Source organism: Electrophorus electricus, chromosome 8 (assembly GCF_013358815.1).
Source record: "Electrophorus electricus isolate fEleEle1 chromosome 8, fEleEle1.pri, whole genome shotgun sequence".
NCBI classification, from domain to species: Eukaryota; Metazoa; Chordata; class Actinopteri; order Gymnotiformes; family Gymnotidae; genus Electrophorus; species Electrophorus electricus.
Window position 1 is genome coordinate 13200948 of NC_049542.1, and position 18398 is coordinate 13219345.

The window sequence follows — 18398 nt, forward strand, 5'->3', positions numbered from 1 at the left end:
GTGCGTGTGTGTGTGTGTGTGTGCGTGTGTGTGCGTGCGTGTGCATGTGTGCGTGCGTGCGTGCGTGCGTGCATGTGTGTGTGCGTGTGTGTGTACATACATACTATGCAGACACTTAAAGCCTACTGTAAAATGGAAATCTTTTTATTTTGTTCTATTTTATCTAAAAAAATATTTTTCCCTTATAGACAAAGTTTGAGAATTTTCATGTTTTCAGATTAATGTAGGGCTAGTCAGTCTATATGCAGTCGATATCCACATATGTAGGGTTATCAGAGAAGGACCCTGGACAGTTTGTCACTATCAGGAACACAGTGAGAACAGTAGGCCACTGCAATCCACAGAATCACAACAGCCTTGTTTTGAAATGCTGTGTTAGAGAGGCCATGCTGTAACACTTTGTTAGAGAACCTGTGATACTGTATACTGCAGATAAACCTTCAAACACACTTAGTAACTTAAAGCCATACAGTGGGGGGCTCTGAGTGGGGGGGGGAGCACATGTAGGGAGAGACTATCGGGGTACAGCATTTCAAGGCTGGCCTAAGCCAATAGACAGAAGCAATCTATCCCCGAATTAGCCAGTAATGACTCAATTAGCTTTTTTTTTTTTTTTGTGCTGAGGAGATTCATCCGCATAAATTAGCTGGTGGCTCATTGGCTAAGTGTCACAGGCAAAGGACAGGTTCCAAATACAGCGGCCCTTCCCTGTCAATGAGGCGACAGTGCGATATAGACGTCCGGCGCGACTTTGTGTTTGAGTGGAGCAGACCGGTGTCGCTCAGCATCCGGCAGGGGACCGGAGCGGAGCCCTGGGGACGCCGCCCACCATCGCCCTGAAAAGGTCAACTTGACACAGGCGGCGTCCCCATCGACCTGCCCTCCGCCAGGGCCATCAGGAAATCAGATAAAACTTAAGACCGCTCATTGATCCCTGGACATGCAGCTGAACCTCTGGCTAGGCTCCAATCTCTCTGCACAGCACGCATACCATTAACAAAGCATACAAATGGAGAGAGAGACAGTGGAGGGAGGAGGGAGGGGATAGAGAGAGAGAGAGAGAGAGAGAGAGAGAGAGAGAGAGAGAGAGAGAGAGAGAAATAGAGTAAGAAAGAAAAAGATAAAGAGAGGAAGGCAGAGAAACAGAGAGAATATGAAACAGAGGGATAGAGAGAAAGGTAGTGTAAGATAGAGAGAAACTTTGTGAAAGAGAAGACAGAGAATTTAGAAATCAGTTGTCAACGATTATATATGTATATTATAACTCTTCATGTTTCTTCTCCTCTGCTCATCACCCAGTGCAGAGGATTGTGTGATTTTGGAGAGCAGCTAAAAGATAACCAAGGGTGAAGGCTTTCCTTTACAGCAGGGGAAAGAAGCTGATTTGACAGGAAGAGTGTAGAAGAGAAACAGGAAATTAATGGTGTCTCTCTAGCCATTGCTTTGCAGTGGCACTATCAGCCCTCACACCTTTGTTCCATGACTGGGTGTGTGTGTGTGAGTGTGTGTGTGTGAGTGTGTGTGTGTGTGTGTGTGTGTGTGTGTGTGTGTGTGTGTGTGTGTGTGTGTGTGTGTGTGTGTGTGTGCGCGCGCATGTGTGTGATCTGTATACTCGTGTGTCTGACTGTCCGTGCCTGTGTTTATGTGTGTGTGTGTGTGTGTGTGTGTGTGGGTGCATGCTTATGAAGGATGATAAACTGGTCTTGTTTGTGATGTTAAGGGTTAAAGGTGCTCTGAGATAAGACCCCCTTCACATCAGTGCCATAGAAAACTAGAAGCAATAATCTTTTTGTGATAATCTATAAATCTATGGATCTGTTTAAATTCAACAGGCAAAATGTTTACCTGCTGTTACCTCCAGTTAGGCCCTGAGTGTCTGCAAGGAAGTGCTGTCTGGGGCAAACTTATGACATTGGACCTGACTCAGCATGTTTGTGTGTGTGTGTGTGTGTGTGTGTGTGTGTGTGTGTGTGTGTGTGTGTGTGTGTGTGTGTGTGTGTGTGTGTGTGTGTGTGTGTGTGTGTGTGTGTGTGTGTGTTATACATCCCACCCTGCGTTTTGTTTTCGCATTTTTTGGGTTCAGTGTTCTTCAGGATAGCAGGCATCTCCCTCTGATAGAGACAAATGACAGAAGGTGAACAGGGTCATGGTCATCTCCACTATCCAGCCCCTGTGCTCCGCCCCCTAAACAGGTCACCTGACCGCTTCCGCCTGTCACATTACTGTCCCCTGCAGCTGGACAGGCAGGCATTAACTTAGACATCACTCATCACACTGAAATTACTGCAATTAACAGGAATTATGGGTATTCAGCCAGATCTCCAGACTGTTGAAATTTTCAGTGGAAAGGGCAAGCTCAACTAACACTTTATGTTACAGACACTGCCATATGTGCTTGAGAGTTGGAGGGATAGAACATATGTGTCTATATGTGTATGTGTACATATGTGTGCATATATGTGTGTGTGTATGCATGTATATCTGTGTGCATGTGTGTGCATGTACATATGTTTTTATATGAATGTATATGTCTGTGTATGTGAACGTATTTTTGTATGAGTGTGTGACTATGTGTGCATGTGTGTGTGTGTGTATAGGAGTGATTATGTGTGGGTATGTGTATACATGTGCATATGTGTGAGAATATGTGCACATAAGTGTGTATGTGTGTATGCCTCTGTATGTGTGCATATTAGTAATTATGTACATATTTGTGTGTATATGTGTGCGTGTGTGTGTGTGTGTGTGTGTGTGTGTGTGTGCAGATGTACATATGTGTGTGTGTGTGTGTGTGTCTGTGTGTGTGTGTGTGTGTGTGTGTGTGTGTGTGTGTGTGTGTGTGTGTGTGTGTGTGTGTGTGTGTGTGTGCAGATGTACTTATGTGTGTGTAAGTGTTTGTATACGTGTCATTTTGCTGATGTACCAAGACAACCTCAAGGGATTCTCCCTTTTTAAAAGCAATTACTCTATAAATACCTAAAATTCTATCTTTTAAAATAAGATTTCGAATTACATATCTATTAGGGGTGCCATGCCTTCTTAATTGAGAACACACACACACACACACACACACACACACACACAGAGAGAGAGAGAGAGAGAGAGAGAGAGAGAGAGAGAGAGAGAGAGAGAGAGAGAGAGAGAGAGAGAGAGAGAGAGAGAGAGAGAGAGAATACAGGCCTTTTAACGTTCTAAACTTGACTGTAAAAGATGCAAGTGGCGTCAGTGTATTACTTATCTATTACATGCGCTTACTCTGAAACACTGAAGTTAATGGGCGCCGATAGATTCTGTCCATAAAGTTTGTAATGTTTGTGTTTGTAATATTTACACATGACGTCGCGTCAGAAGGATTTGTTCACTGGCATGCATCAATTTATAAGCCATTCTTAAATAGTCTGTCCTACTAGTAATATATCACGTCAAACGAGACGACATTTACTAACCCTTGGCAAATTAAATCATAGTTTGACATGATGTCGTTGTTCGTCCATCTCCGGGGCACGCACCGAACTGTTCACCTAAGCGCTCCAGTAGAGGTGACGTTCTGGTGAGAACGTACGTTTTATGTTGTAGTGTGACACCTAGTGGTCATTGAGAAAAATGTAACTATACTGCCCAATTGTGCGCTTGATTTATTTAAACTTTCCTTCACGAAAATGGCGGGGGTATCGCAGCAACACAATATTCTAGTAAAGTTTTACCACAATTGTAGGCTGCAGCGCTTTTAAAACGAGTTAATTTCATCGGTCTTAAAATTTTAATTTGCTAAAATGTTTTTGTGCAGTCAGTGGCTTCCTTTAGTAAACTTATTTGTGTAGTCTGCTTCCACTGTAGCCTATTCTGTAGCGTATGATGACCGCTTCATATTGTAATCCACGACTGGAATAGTTAAACCACAAATATGCTTTGATTTGACAAATACATTTTGTGTAGACACTTTATTTCGTTTTACAAAACATAATTTTAGACAGTCAATTTTAAGCATCTGTGTCTGCTGTTCTGGAAAATCTAAGAGGTATATAGAAACTACACGAAATTATGTATAGAAGATAATCTACTGTTTTTGGAATAGATGCTTTAATTGATTCTTTGTCGGTCTTAAGCTAATAAGATATTTCATATTTTATATAAAATAAGAAAATCATAAACCGAAATAGTTAAGCAAGAGTTACCCCGTGGAATATGCACACATTTAAGATCTATTTAAGCAAGAGCTTCGAAAGTACTGAAAAGCTAACTAAATAGATGCCTGAATGGGTGGATGGCTGGATCGCTTTATCATCGCTGCTGTGCATAAACTATCCATTAGGTGGAACCAGAGACCAGTATTTCAGTTTGGTGGTGGGTTTGAATTGGAGCAATAGGAGGCTTCGTTTGTTTTTCCAACGTTTATCCAGAGAAGCTTGAGCACTTAAAACCATCCAAAATCTCTGAGGATTCACAGTAAGGCCAGTTGTTGTTGTTGTTGTTGTTTTTAGTTGTGGCCCTGTGTCGGTCTAGTTTAAGACGGTACAATTAACAGCAGACAACAATGAGGCAACATCTGAAGTCATAGAGGCTGTAATCAGTTATCTGGTGAAATTATAAGGATTTGAGTCTTGCCAAAATCTCAAACACCTGAACAGATGTCATTTTTCCAACCTCACATGCTCAGACTAATACACACCGACATTAACATACATTACACTGACATACAGTAACATACACCCACCCATACACACACAGGCTATAGACACACATGTACACCCCACTACTCGGTTCACTTCACTGGCTTGCTGTAGCTGCCAGTACAAGGCCAAAGAAGAACATGCTCCCTTGATGGCAAAGGAGAAAGCCCAACCTGTACCTTGAGCCCTTTAAACTTCAAGTACAGCCCAGCTTCCAGATTCAAGCATCCAGGCTACTCGCTAATCTCACATCAAGTTGGTGGAATGAACTCCCATAGGCTGTCTGAACAGAAGAGTCTGTCGCTGTCTTCAAACGCCCACTAAAGACTCATCTCTTTGCAAAGCACTTTAATTGCAACTAATCAGGCACTTGTAAGAAGATTATATATTTGCCCTTGACCTGTCTTTTTTTGTAACTGCGCTTGAATTGTGTTGTTTTCTATACCAGGTTACTGTATTGTATTGTATTGTATTGTATTGTTGCTCTCATTCTAGAGACTTCAGTGCTGACACTTGGTTCTGGAAGTGTCTCAGTTTAAAAGTATTTTTGGACTCTAACCTATTTGTACTAGCTAAGGGTTCTTAGAGTAGACAAACAAAGCCCATTTGTAGGTCACTGTGGGTAAGAGCACCTGTAAAATGCCTTAAATGTAAATGTACAAACAAACACACATACATAGACATGCACACATGATCATTAACATACAGTTCATAATGTTGGAAAATATTCAGCTTTGCCACAGTGACAAATGCATTTTTCCTGATAGTTCATTTAATTATTGAGAAAGAGTGCACACTAATAGAATAAGCTTGATGATTTTAACACCCCTCTGCTGTCGAGGTAATTACAAAGTGCTCATCTGTAGCACATTATCATAATACATTTACAATGAGCTTGCAATGTCATCCAAAGGACAAGCATTAATACACTCTCTCTCTCTCTCTCTCTCTCTCTCTCTCTCTTCCCCCTCCTCTCTCTCTCTCTCTCTCACACACACACACACACACACACACACACACACACACACACACACGCATACACACACATTCACATGCTAAGCTTCTTTAAAATTGCCTTGTCAGCACAGAAAGCTGCAGTGTTGAAAATCTCCAGTGGATGTGTACTGTTGCTAAGGTAACAGCTCCTATTAAGTCTAGTTTTGCTAAGGTAACATCTCCAGTTATGCTGACAGTAGTTCTTTTTTGGTGCATAATATCAAGCATGTGAGAGAGAGAGAGAGAGAGAGAGAGAGAGAGAGAGAGAGAGAGAGAGAGAGAGAGAGAGAGAGAGAGGGAGGGAGAGAGAGAGAGAGAGAGAGAGAGAGAGAGAGACAGAGAGAGAGAGAGACAGAGACAGAGAGACAAAGGGAATTTACAAGAACATGTTTCTCGAAATCTCTCTTTTTATGTGGGCTGTGTACATCTACATTTGTACATGTCCACACATGTGCACTTAATACAGATGTGGACCTCTTTTTGTGATATGTGTGTATATATGTTTGCATTTGTGTTTCTGTGTGTTAGTGCATATGCAAGAATGTGTGTGTGTGTGTGTGTGTGTATGTGTCTCTCTCTCTCTCTCTCTCTGTGTCTGTGTGTGTGTGTGTGTGTGTGTGTGTGTGTGTGTGTGTGTGTGTGTGTGTGTGTGTATGTGTGTGTGTGTATGTGTGTGTGTGTGTGTGTGAGATTGATGAACGACAGGCTACATGGCAGCTCATTTCCTCCTGACTGGCAGAGAAAGATGTTACTGAGTTGCTACAGCAACTGCAGCCTGTCTGTGTGACAGGTAGAAAGGTCTTACCCTCTCTCCCTCCCTCACTCTCTCTCTCCCTCCCTCACTCTCTCCCTCACTCTCTCTCTCTCTCTCCCTCCTTCCCTCTCTTTCAGCCACTCCCTCTCTCTCCTTCTCTCAGAGCTGCTGTAAGCAGACTGGCAGACTGATGGGATATTTAAAAGGCTGCTGTAGCCCTTGAAATGACTATTTAAACTGAGCCTTGAATTATGCACACGCACACATATAAGCATTCATACAGACACACATGGGGTGAGGAGAGGGGGAGAGAGAGAGAAACTATTTAATACATCGTATTGCTTAGCTCATACTACCTGAGGGTCATTGCCTTGAGCATACATGCCTGACACACGGAGGCAGCAAATCCATCCCCAAAATTTAGCAAGTGTCTAAACCAGTGGTCTCCAAACCTGTGATAGAAGAATACACACATAATCTGCCATGCCTACTCTCAATTTTCTGATGTTCTGAAAGACTTGTTATTCTGAGGATGGGGTATGCTAGTCTTGTGAACAGAGCTGTCTGTTACACTGTGCCATCTGGATCATGGACATTTTCTCTGTACAGTTAACTAAATAAGCCTGATTGGTTGTGTTTTTCATACACAAATGAAAAAAGTGACAAGTCCTACCACATCTCCACAGTTACAAGATTTGTCAGCAGGTAAAGCCTGATATCAGCACAATAGCTTCTATCCTAATTCAATATCTTATGACCATTTTCACACCATTTATAGTATATCACAACCTAATCTCTTACTGTCTCCACTGGCTGGGCTAAAACAACTTATTAGATGTTACATTTCAAAACCAAAAGTCTTCTAATATTGAATGACTTTGTTATAAGAGGGCAACTGACACATGTGCTTAGAAAAGTCAAATATATTTATAAAGGACAGTGCATAATGGAAAGGAAGAAAGAGTGTATGTAGCTTTTTAGAAAAGTGCTGTGTATGTTTGACTGGTATTTGGAAAAGTGCTGTTGAAATTCAACTCTAAACAGCAGTGTAGAATGCCTGGTTGAGAGGATGAACATATTTAGTATGTTCACAAATTGGGTTTTTTGCCTTTAAAAATCAGATATGTATGCTAATTTTAAAATGCGATAAGGAGAGGGATTTTAGACCAAAATACTAAAACCACTTAGTTTTATGGGACAACCATGTAATAATTTACGAAGTAATTTCTTTATGTTTATACTACTTTTTTTAAACACTCAAGCTCATACATTTGAAGAAGAATGAGACGGTATTAGCAGGGGTAGTGTTGGGGCAGGGACAGGGGATGATGCTTTTTGGTTTTTACGTAGGACAACGAAGAACAGAAACTGAGGGAGGGAATTTCAAAGCCTGAAGAGACCAGGTAACAAAATGATCGCCAGTACTTCCCTATCTCACCTCTCCAGTACTGGCCTGTCTGCACTTCCCAATATTGGCTTGTGTCATCTACCCCAGTACTGGCCTGTCTAGCTCTTGTGAAGCTCAACCAAGACCTGAGCCTCACAAGCAAGCAGAGTGGACTGGTCCAGACACACAAGACGTAACCTTATTGGGACTGGTGACAGAAACACCAGTATAAGAGAGGGGAGATGGAATAATTTCCTTCTGTATAAGAGGCTGCACAGAAAGCTAGTAAACAGAAAATTGGGGAGTGGCATCTTGTAGTCTGACCTCCTGGATAGGTCAGATAAGGTGGGATTTGGGTCATGGGGCCATCATGTTATACTATTACACATGCTGATATTATAAGCTATTTCAATTACTGTCTTATACACATGGATGTTATATCCCATTGTGCTGCAGCAGGTCGTAAGGCAGTAATGTCAAACTGATAAATTTCACGTGAGCACACAGAGACAATTAAAACTCATCTGCCGCCTCTTCTATCTCTGCCTGTGGTGCACGGGGCTTCATTTAACGGCCATTTGTCTCTGTGATAGATTTCCTATTTTCACCGACAGCAGCCGAGTCAAGGGACATGTGAATTATAGATGCAGCCGAGCTGGCAGTGAAATAGTGTCACTCAGCATTTGCAGAGAGCAAGAGAGGGAGAGAGGGAGAGAGAGAGAGAGAGAGAGAGAGAGAGAGAGAGAGAGAGAGAGAGATTTCTGCTAACAGTGAAAAACTGTAGGACTAGGTCACATTCCTCTCAAGGAGGGCGTTTATCACAAGTTGTAGGGGTGATGTATCATCATGGCAATGAGAGAAAGAATAGCGTTATAATTATGCCGTTCAAAGGAAGGCTGGCTACAAAGCGGAAGGGACGTAATTTAAATTGTTTAGTTTCCCTGGAGCTGGAACCTGGTCTTGAGTGACACACTGAGATTGGAAGCAGTTATTTATGCCCTCCAGGTAATTGGAGAATTTAATAAGGTTTCTGAAGGTGGCAGTCTTAGTTTCAGCTCTTCAGTAATAGATTGTATGCCCAGGCTCTTCTCATTTATTTTCCTTTTCCCCATCATCTTCCTTACCCTTTTCCTTTTGTGTCTTTGTCTCCCTTCTCTACTTTTGTGCTCTTCTTGTCATCTCTTCTCAGGACCCTTTTACAAATAACCATATTATCACCAAATGGCATGGGCTGAAAGTTTTGAACTGCTTAGACTCCTTCTCATATTAATCGAACACCCTAGATTTCACAGATTTCACATGTAATATTTTTTTCACTGATATAGCTCAGGAACCAATTAACCTCATACTGATGAACAATATGGTGGTGTATGTGTTCATGCCTGGTTTCTGGCTGTTTGCTGGATTGAATGAAGGGGACAAAAGAGCACACGGATTCTCTGTTTTCTATACTTCTTCACCCCCCTCATCATCCCTCTTTCACATTTCTCTTCTTCTTCATCTACCTCTCCATCACTCATTCACTTACTCATCCTTACTATTCTCTCATTCTTCCTTTTTTTTCTGTTATGTTCCCTCTTTTAAATAAATCTAGATGCCTGTCATTACTCTCACAGCACTGTGTTGGCTGTACAACCCAATGAGACTTAATTGCTGAGATTACTATTAGTTTTCAGCATCCGTGAGTCAGGGGCAGCCTTCATGCACCGTACACACCAGCATACTTGTAACACTAATCACAAGTGGTGACAGAACTGAAGAGGAAATGTGCAAATGGAATGTTCACAGAGTGCCTTTGGGCTTGACGTTTTGAACCTTATCCACACATAACTAGCTCTAGTCAGTAAGCTGTCTTGAACACACTGAACTGGCTCAACTCAGTAAGTACTCCTAGCCAAACAAAACCCGGTTCAAGTCATTAAGTAGTCTGAGTCACACAATACTGGCTCAAGTCATTAAGTAGGCTTGGACACATGGATCTGGCTCAAGTCATTATAGCCGTGGACTATGAGGGTCACACTTCAAGAGTTATGACCCAAATGCTTTTCAAGAGACCAAACAGCTGCATACATCAAATTATGCTTAATTACAATCTTTGATCTATCTCTCTCCCTCCCATCACTCTTCGACTAAGTATCTCTCTCTGTTTCTCTCTCTCTCTCTCTCTCTCTCTCTCTCTCTCTCTCTCTCTCTCTCTCACCCATTCAATCTATATCCTACCTGCCAGCACAGTCCCATTTCCCAATTCCAGCCCAGTTGTCATAGCAACATAACCCCTGCATGCTCAGTAGCTGTCAGCCCAAGGTTAACAGCCAATAAAACAGAGAAACACAGCAATTACTACACACACACACACACACACACACACACACACACACACACACACACACACACACAATTCCATCTCTGCTCTCTAACTTGTCACTGGTTCTGTATTATGACTGGGTAAACCCATCACCATCCATTAAGCAGAGCACCAGTGCTCCAGTTATGGCAGCTCCACCGACAGACCAAGGGCTCTTTAAGGGTCCCATCAGTAACGAAAAATAAAGAATTGTCCTGCTGGAGAGTGAATGATATAAACTCATTTGTCAGACCTTTGCACCACAACAGCCCTGACAAATGGATTAATTCAGAAACTCTCACTAGTGTCTGCTAACAGTATGTTACTCACAATAACTCCTGCTAACTGTATATTACTCACACTAATGTCTGCTAACTGTGTATTATTCACATTAATGTCTGCTAACGGTATGTTATTCACACTAAAGTCTGCTAACAGTATGTTACACCAATGCATGTTAACTGTATATTATTCACACTAATGTCTGCTAACAGCATGTTACACTAAAAAACTGGGATAGGCTGTAATGCAGAGCAAAATCAAACTACCACATATTTCCTGCAGTCCAACAGCCAGGATATCGATGTCTACACATAGTGCATTTATCAGTGAAGTCATAACCTCTTATCTTTGGCTGTATCATTTGCTGTCCTGGGGCTAAGTCTCTAAAATGCAGGCCAGTAGTGTATTACCCATCAGTTTGCACAGGGCATCAGTGCAGTATGACACTACAATAAAAAACAGAACTCACAGCTGGATGGAGGGCATAATACAGGGATGTGTTTGCTCATCATTTTACAAAGGCCAGTGATTGTGGGTTTTTTCTGTTCGTTATTACCATTTAATGGCCGATGAAAATGGCCATTGGCTGATGCCTTAGAAATTCAAATGGCTCCAGACAGTGACAGGTGAGCTCCACAAAGGGCCAGCGTGGGGCGCTGCTGGGGCAGCAGTATACTGAGAACAAGGTTGTATGAGGAATGATTAAATGGTGTTATTGGGCAGAAACAGTCAGGCCTGCTCAGTTTCTTAATCCATCAGCAAGAGCAGAGCTCCCATCAGATTATCGATTGGCTGCAACAGACTGACAGGAAAAGGGAAATGTTTTGCTGTTTAGGCTGTGTTTTGATATCTCCTTGTTTCAGATTTCAGACTTTAACAAAGAATTCAACCAGTTTTTTTTTTTTGTTTGTTTGTTTTTTTGTTTTTTCTGGAGCCATAATGGAGTAGAGAGAACTAAGGATTTTGTAATCTATACATTAATATCTTGAAATTCTTGCAAAGGTTTCATAAACTCTAACCTTACTCAGGTGAGATTGATGGTGCACAGTTAAGAAGCAAATTTCCTGACCAGAACAGGACTGTCAGTAATATTCACTTCACTACATGAAAACAAAAGTTCCTGATTACCAGAGAAGGACACTTAATCAGTAAGACTAGGTATGTGCACAGACTTTCAGAACATCTACAATCTCAAACCTTATGTGGAATAATGATATAATATGAAATAATGGAACAGTGGAATAATGTGGAATAAAGTCTGTCTTTGTAGTGCAGCGTTGGTGGATTGTTTGTTTTTGTTTACTGAGGCTATGGTTAAACCAGCTGTATTATTACTATCTTTAAAATTACACATACATAAAAAGTATTATCTGATTTATAGAATTTATAACTGGATTTGACTTATACATTATTGTGTATATATTTACTGTTAAACAATGTAAACAATTATGACAAGTTAGTTTTAATGACTGTATCACCAAGTCATTTCCCCCTCGTTTGTGATGAATTTGGTGGCTTCTTATACCACACCGTCTGCTCAATCTCAACCGTCTCACCTCGCTATTCATGTAAACTGACATTCGAGAACAAAATCTCATTTGATCCCTTTCTTCCGTTGCTGTCTTGCAGGCACTAACTAGGCTATGTTTTTAAAATAGAAATTAAATGTTACAGAGAAAAAAGCTGCTGATCACACAATATCAAAGGGTGGTTCCAAACTACTTGTATACTTGTCACCAAACAAGAATAGTACTCGCTACCAGAACCATAACATTGTGCCATGCCATTTCTGTTTTTCGACCCATTACAAATAAACCATAACGGTCTGAGCTAAATTTAAATAAATAAATAAATAAATAAAGATCCTGGTTTGCAAGTTCCAGCTAACGTTAATCTATAGTTGCACTATTTCTGAATAGCTATAACTCAGTAGATAAGCTTTGTGAAAATGTCAACAAGGAGTAAAGATTTTTATTTTGCAGTTATTCGTAGTTTTGCTTATATTATTTCAACTCATAATTACAATAAAATGCTTATTAGTCCTTCGCGAAAAGCACTGGTAAACAAGGTGCTACTTGAGTATTTGTGGCTATTCTGTTAACCGAAACAAGTCTAGACATTCTGGCCTCTCACTGACAAGTGGCTTCCACCCACAGAGAAGGCGCTCACTGAACTCGGCATAATTCTCCAGTGACTGCTTTGCATAGAAATCCTTGGAGATCACAGCTGTTTGAGAGGCTTTAACATCTGTCATTAATACTCATGCCTTGGTCAAAGATAACTAACCCCTTTGGCTGTGTGTGTGAGTGAGTTACCCTCCCATGACCAATACCCACACACTGAGGTCCCAACGACACAGTGATTAAGGATCCTGGACTAGGCCATTGTTAAGGAAAACCACAAACCACGACAACCCTTCAGAAGAGGCAGTGAAACACAAGCTGTATGTGGAGGCTTTTCTTGAGTTATGGTTATGGAACCCCAAAATGGGGTATGTGGTCTGTGCATACAAAATTAAAGTCCATAAATTTACAGTCTAAAAGTAGAGCCTATAAACATTAAATGGTTGCATTTGTGGTATGGCATTCATCAGCAGTGGACAAACAGCAGCAGGAGTCCCCCTGCCACAGTACCCAAGTCAGCACTAGAATCGACCTAGAACACTACTTCTCTGAGATTGGAAAAATGAAAGAATAACGCTTAATATTTTTATAATGCTCAAATTAAACTAATTTTGCAGTCATTTGCTTTTGAACTGGGAAAGATATCTGGAAATTAGTTCGGTTTTAATATTAGAAACTATGTGGCCACACGAGAAAAGAGAAAGCCTGCAACTTGTCAACTTAAACAATTTACATGTAAACAATGGCTAAGCTTTGTCTATATAGAAAATAATGTAAAGAACAATATAACAATGTTACAAATTAATTTCACAAATAAATGCCATTTAAGTAGGCCTAATTAATTTTTTTTTTTTTTTTTTAGTACACTCCATAAAATTCCTTGGCTGTCTCTAGTCCACTCATTTTTCTGTGTTCATGCTCTCTCTCACTCTTAGTCCCTCTCTCATGGCTGTGGTAAGACAGGTAATCGGCGCTGATTAATTCACTTTATTGTTGGTCATTTATCTCTGGGGCAGGTGCTGTCTCTTCCTCTCAGCCTCACTCTGAAGCAGCCAGTGATAAATGACCATTGCTCCTCCAGCTCCACTGTCACCACGGCAACCTATGCCCTGCTTAAGTGTTTCTGATTGGTGACCCTCGGCTTAAAGTTAGGAGTGGCTTTTTGTTGGATGTTTCAAAGTGACAATTTTCAGCACCCCCACCTCACCCATAAGGCACCTCAATCGCCATACCGAAGCATGTAGTATACTACTGATCTACTCACCAGACCGAGGCATGTGGTATACTTCCGATCTACTTGAACTACTTTTGTGTTATTATTCACGAAAGATTACATGCTTAGCAACATGGATCAAGTTGAAAAACATCAGTGTGGTAAAATAATTCTTATTCAAGAGATTCAACTGTGGAAATGTGAAATGTCTTGAAATAAAGAAAACAAAAACAAAACAAAACACAGTTCTTGGTCACTTCAAGCTCTAACAAAGAATGTGAGTAGACAATTCATTAGATGTAAAAACCACTAAGATGGCATCAAAGTAAACATAGTAGCCATCCTTTCATCTACTGCATGTCCTTTAGGGGTTTTGTATTTCTCTAACCATTATAAATAGGCCTATTTTAAGCTATATAATTGTAGTGTCAGTGTATCTGTGCAGTGTGTGACGTGTTAACACAGCTGGCAGGATGGTTTAGCTGCAGGTTTGTGGACTCAGGTTTGAGTTTTCTAAATTCCGCATGCACGTTCAGAGGGAGGAACACAAGGAAGGATGGAACAAATGGGACATGTTCTAGAGAAGGGACAAGAAAGTTGTCTAATAAGTCTGTAGTTCTAAATCTAGTTTGTAGTTGTTTCTTATCATCTAGATACTGGAATCCTAACTGACTTGGTGGGGAAAGGGCATTTGTGCCAAATGTTCATACAGAAAGTCATTGCCAAAATTTATCAAGCTTTGTGAAACTTAACAGGGAAAGAGGTCACAGATCAGCAGTGTTCACACTTATAAAACTGGCTTTTAAAATCATTCCTCTGAAGCAAATGTAAATTTAAGATTCTGAAACTCTACTGTACTGTAAATGTTCTTAAATGTGTATAATTTTTGAAAAATCAAAACAGACCATTTCATTTATATGAACATTTATTAAATTTTACCCTACATATCTAAATTACAATAAATAATTTCAAAAATTTTAATGATCTTTTAAAATAACTGGTGACTTCATTTGTTTTTCTTATAATAAATCACTAAACAATGAAAAATAAAACAGGACTTTTCTAATTTCTAATTAACATTCCTAGGCCTATGGCATTGCTTATTTTTTAACAATGTTTTAGAGACTCAGATACAGAGGCTACACCATTTCAAGTTTGCTTACTGCTCACACTACACTCATAGCAAACCTCTGCCTACGTCTCTTCGTCCGAGTACAGACACCTTACAGAAGAAAACATGTTTTCTTTTTAAAAGACACATACAGATCACAGAAAGCGGGCAAAAAGACAAACCACATAAAAAAAAAAAAAAACAATTAAGGAACATTCCTGCTCTTATAATCAATCCAAACATTAAGCCTGGAGATGTGAGTAGCAAAAACAGATCTCTGTGCTCATGTACGCATGGGTGTGTGCGCAAGAGTGACCACCTTAGTGTTTATAAAGGCTCATGTCATGAATCCACGTCCTGCTGACTGTCATGAGACAAAAATCAACGTTTAAATGGCTCAGGCTGTGTGGGTGTGGCCAAGAACTGGTGGGCAGGGCTCCCACAGTCTGGAGACATTTCCATAGGTGTAGCTGGGTAAAAACCAATACCCAAGCCAGAGGAGGATGTGCTGCAAAAACAAACAGATAAAATAGCATATAGAGTCAGTTCACTGATTTCACACAATAAATGCAAATTAGATTTTTTTTCTATGTGAAGCACTTTTAACAAACATGCTGACAAGAGTAGGACTATTATTATTATTATTATCATTATTATTATTATTATTATTATTATTATTATTGTGACAGGGACAATAAAGAGTATTATACAAAATGTTCTCCTACACAGACTTGTTTTACTTTACTGCTCCATAGTTGTAGCTCCTTTATTACATTATTAGCATTGTGATAAATGGCAAAGGCGACGTGGGCATTTAAAGCCAAGCATTAAAAATACAAAATGTATACAATTTTTAAAAATCTGTACTATTTATCTGGATTGTGGCTGTTTTCACAGTCCCTTTTAAACTGAATAATTAACTCAAGTGGGCAAATACACCTTTCACCAGTCAGAGTTGCGACAGCTCTTGCTCTCCTCTATGGGGAAGCATGGGTTGGAGGCACCACACTGGATGGCCTGGGCTACAGTGTAGCGAGTCCGGCCCTGGACACATGCATCAATACTGGTGATGCTCAGTTGGGACTGTAGAAACAGGTGAAGACAGCTGTCAGACAACAGCAGGGGGATCTGCAACACTCTATACACACACACACACACAGACACAGACAGACACAGACACAGACACAGACAGACACAGACAGACACAGACACAGACAGACACAGACACAGACAGACACAGACAGACAGACACAGACAGACAGACACACACAGACACAGACAGACAGACACAGACACACACAGACACAGACAGACACAGACAGACACAGACACAGACAGACACAGACACAGACAGACACAGACACAGACAGACACAGACACAGACAGACAGACACAGACACAGACAGACACTAGTGATCAATTTACTGCAATGAAAAAAATAGCAACATGAGGGAGCAGGTGAAGTGTTTGAATGTCTGAAATATAGTTGTGCTAATTATGACATTGTAATAATAACAATCTCACTGACGCACTCAGTAAAATAAACCTGATCTTCTTAAGGAACAAAAGTTTCTCTGTAGCAGCCACTAGATGGCAACCGTCACAGTCTGTACAAGACCATTCACCTGCTGACCCAAGAGAGAAGTGTGTGAGGCTGTGGTCCATTAGGAGGAACACGCAGGGGGAAGGAGAACCATCAGAACCCACACAGCCAAAACAGGCCACACCAAAAAAGAAAGAGCAGGAGCCTCCAGGAGAACAGGTGTGAGGGGGAGAGAGAGGAGGTGATACACGTACTCTTCCAGAAACTACTGCAGTCCCTGCATCCGCTGGGTCACATGGTACACATTGTTGAGACTGAAGAAAGGATTGGCAGGGGGCAGTTTGGGCAAATGTCTGAGGAGACACAAGCAAAAGCAGCTGAATGAGTGTAAGGACACACCAAGAACATGCCTTTACTGTCCACTCAGACACAGGATACCTTCGTACCAGGATGGGCTTTCAAGCTCATAATGAGTCATGCAGAAAAACACCAACAGTGCGGCATCCCTGAGTTCACTCACATGAGCAAAGCGTTATTCCGCAGTCTCTGCCGGAGCCAGACAAACTCACTGTACCGCCTCCTCACACTGGACCTCTTCTTACAGAAACACATGCTGTTGGTCTGTACACAGGAAACACATGCCTTACAAACCCCCAAAGTTCTTACACACATTGGTCAGACATATATGGAGTGAAATACCATTCCATGAAATTATGGAAATAAAATTATCACATGAACGGTCAAGTGTATTAGGATAGCATTTGGAATTGTATAAATAAGGTTGTTATAGACTGATCTTGAGTGTTTTTTGTAGATGGAAGGTGCTTTAGCATAGGAAAGGGCAGGACTCACATGGAGACAGATGTCATAGTCAAAATACATGTGCCAGAAATCCTCTTTGTGCAGCTGGGGATCTTGTACCCACACACTGACAAACTCCTGCAACACAAGAGCACTGAAAAGTTATGTGTGAGTCATGTGTGTGTATAAAAAAAATGCACAAGTGGAACTTCGGTAAAAGCAATAGTAAATGGTCCATTTCTGAGAAATTATGTTTGTTTCAATCATCTGTTAAAAAAAGTATAGGTAACTAGGAGGCATATTTTCCTGTCACAGTGTAACAGCAGCACTGTTCTCCCTGGCCATCTGAAGTGGAAGGGCTTCTATCCGCACACACACTGTCTACTGTTTATCAATTTAACCTCAAGACTGCCATCATGCCATCATGTGTGAAAGTAACAATATTCTGTTTGTACTTGTATACAAATGTATTTGTATCTGTTGCACAACATTTTCAGAATAGGAACATAACTGATTAATGGGGAGGAAATTAAAAATGACTGAAGAACTCCTCAATTGAAATATAGTTTATAGAAGTTTATATGCATCACACTTTTCAAAATGATTGATATAAACAGAACAGGTTCAAATTAAACATCTAAAGTGCTTAGGCAACATTTGAAAATGAAGAGTAAATAAAGAATTAAAAGAAAATGCATTGAAGAAAATGGAAAATTAAAAGTTTACAATTCCCTAGGACACTTGAGCTACACCCCTAAACAGCTCAATGTCTGATATGGGACTGGAACAGTGCGACAGAAAGACCTAGATGATTATGTCAATTACACCTGGGACTACCTTTAAATGATCTGAAAACAAACATACCTTCTTTGCATGACTGTCTATGGTGCTGTCCATTTCAGGTGTTTGGCTAAGAAACACAGAGGGAGACACTGCATCAGAAGAGAAGTGCAGCATCTGGTTCAGGTCACCCACCACGAAAAAAAGCCCAATGGTTCTACCCTACAATAAGTACAAATTTGGTTATTCAATATAGGGGCAGGGGCAGTTGTCATTTAAACATTCCACGAATAGATGGGCCTTCTGTCTGTGTCTTAAGATTGCAAGGGACTCTGCTGTCTGGACAGCAAGTGAAAGTTCATTCCACCATCTTGGAGCCAGGACAGAAAATATT

The 18398-nt window shown here is 40.7% G+C and overlaps 1 protein-coding gene across 1 annotated transcript; it reads right to left on the bottom strand.

Moving 5' to 3' along the window:
- Window positions 1-711: 711 nt before the first annotated feature.
- Window positions 712-18181, bottom strand: snx10a (sorting nexin 10a). Its single transcript, XM_027014963.2, is given in 7 exon segments — window positions 712-876; window positions 11912-11966; window positions 15890-16018; window positions 16678-16776; window positions 16944-17044; window positions 17276-17362; window positions 18089-18181. Coding segments are annotated over 7 exon segments (729 nt in total).
- Between the last annotated feature and the right edge of the window lie 217 nt (window positions 18182-18398).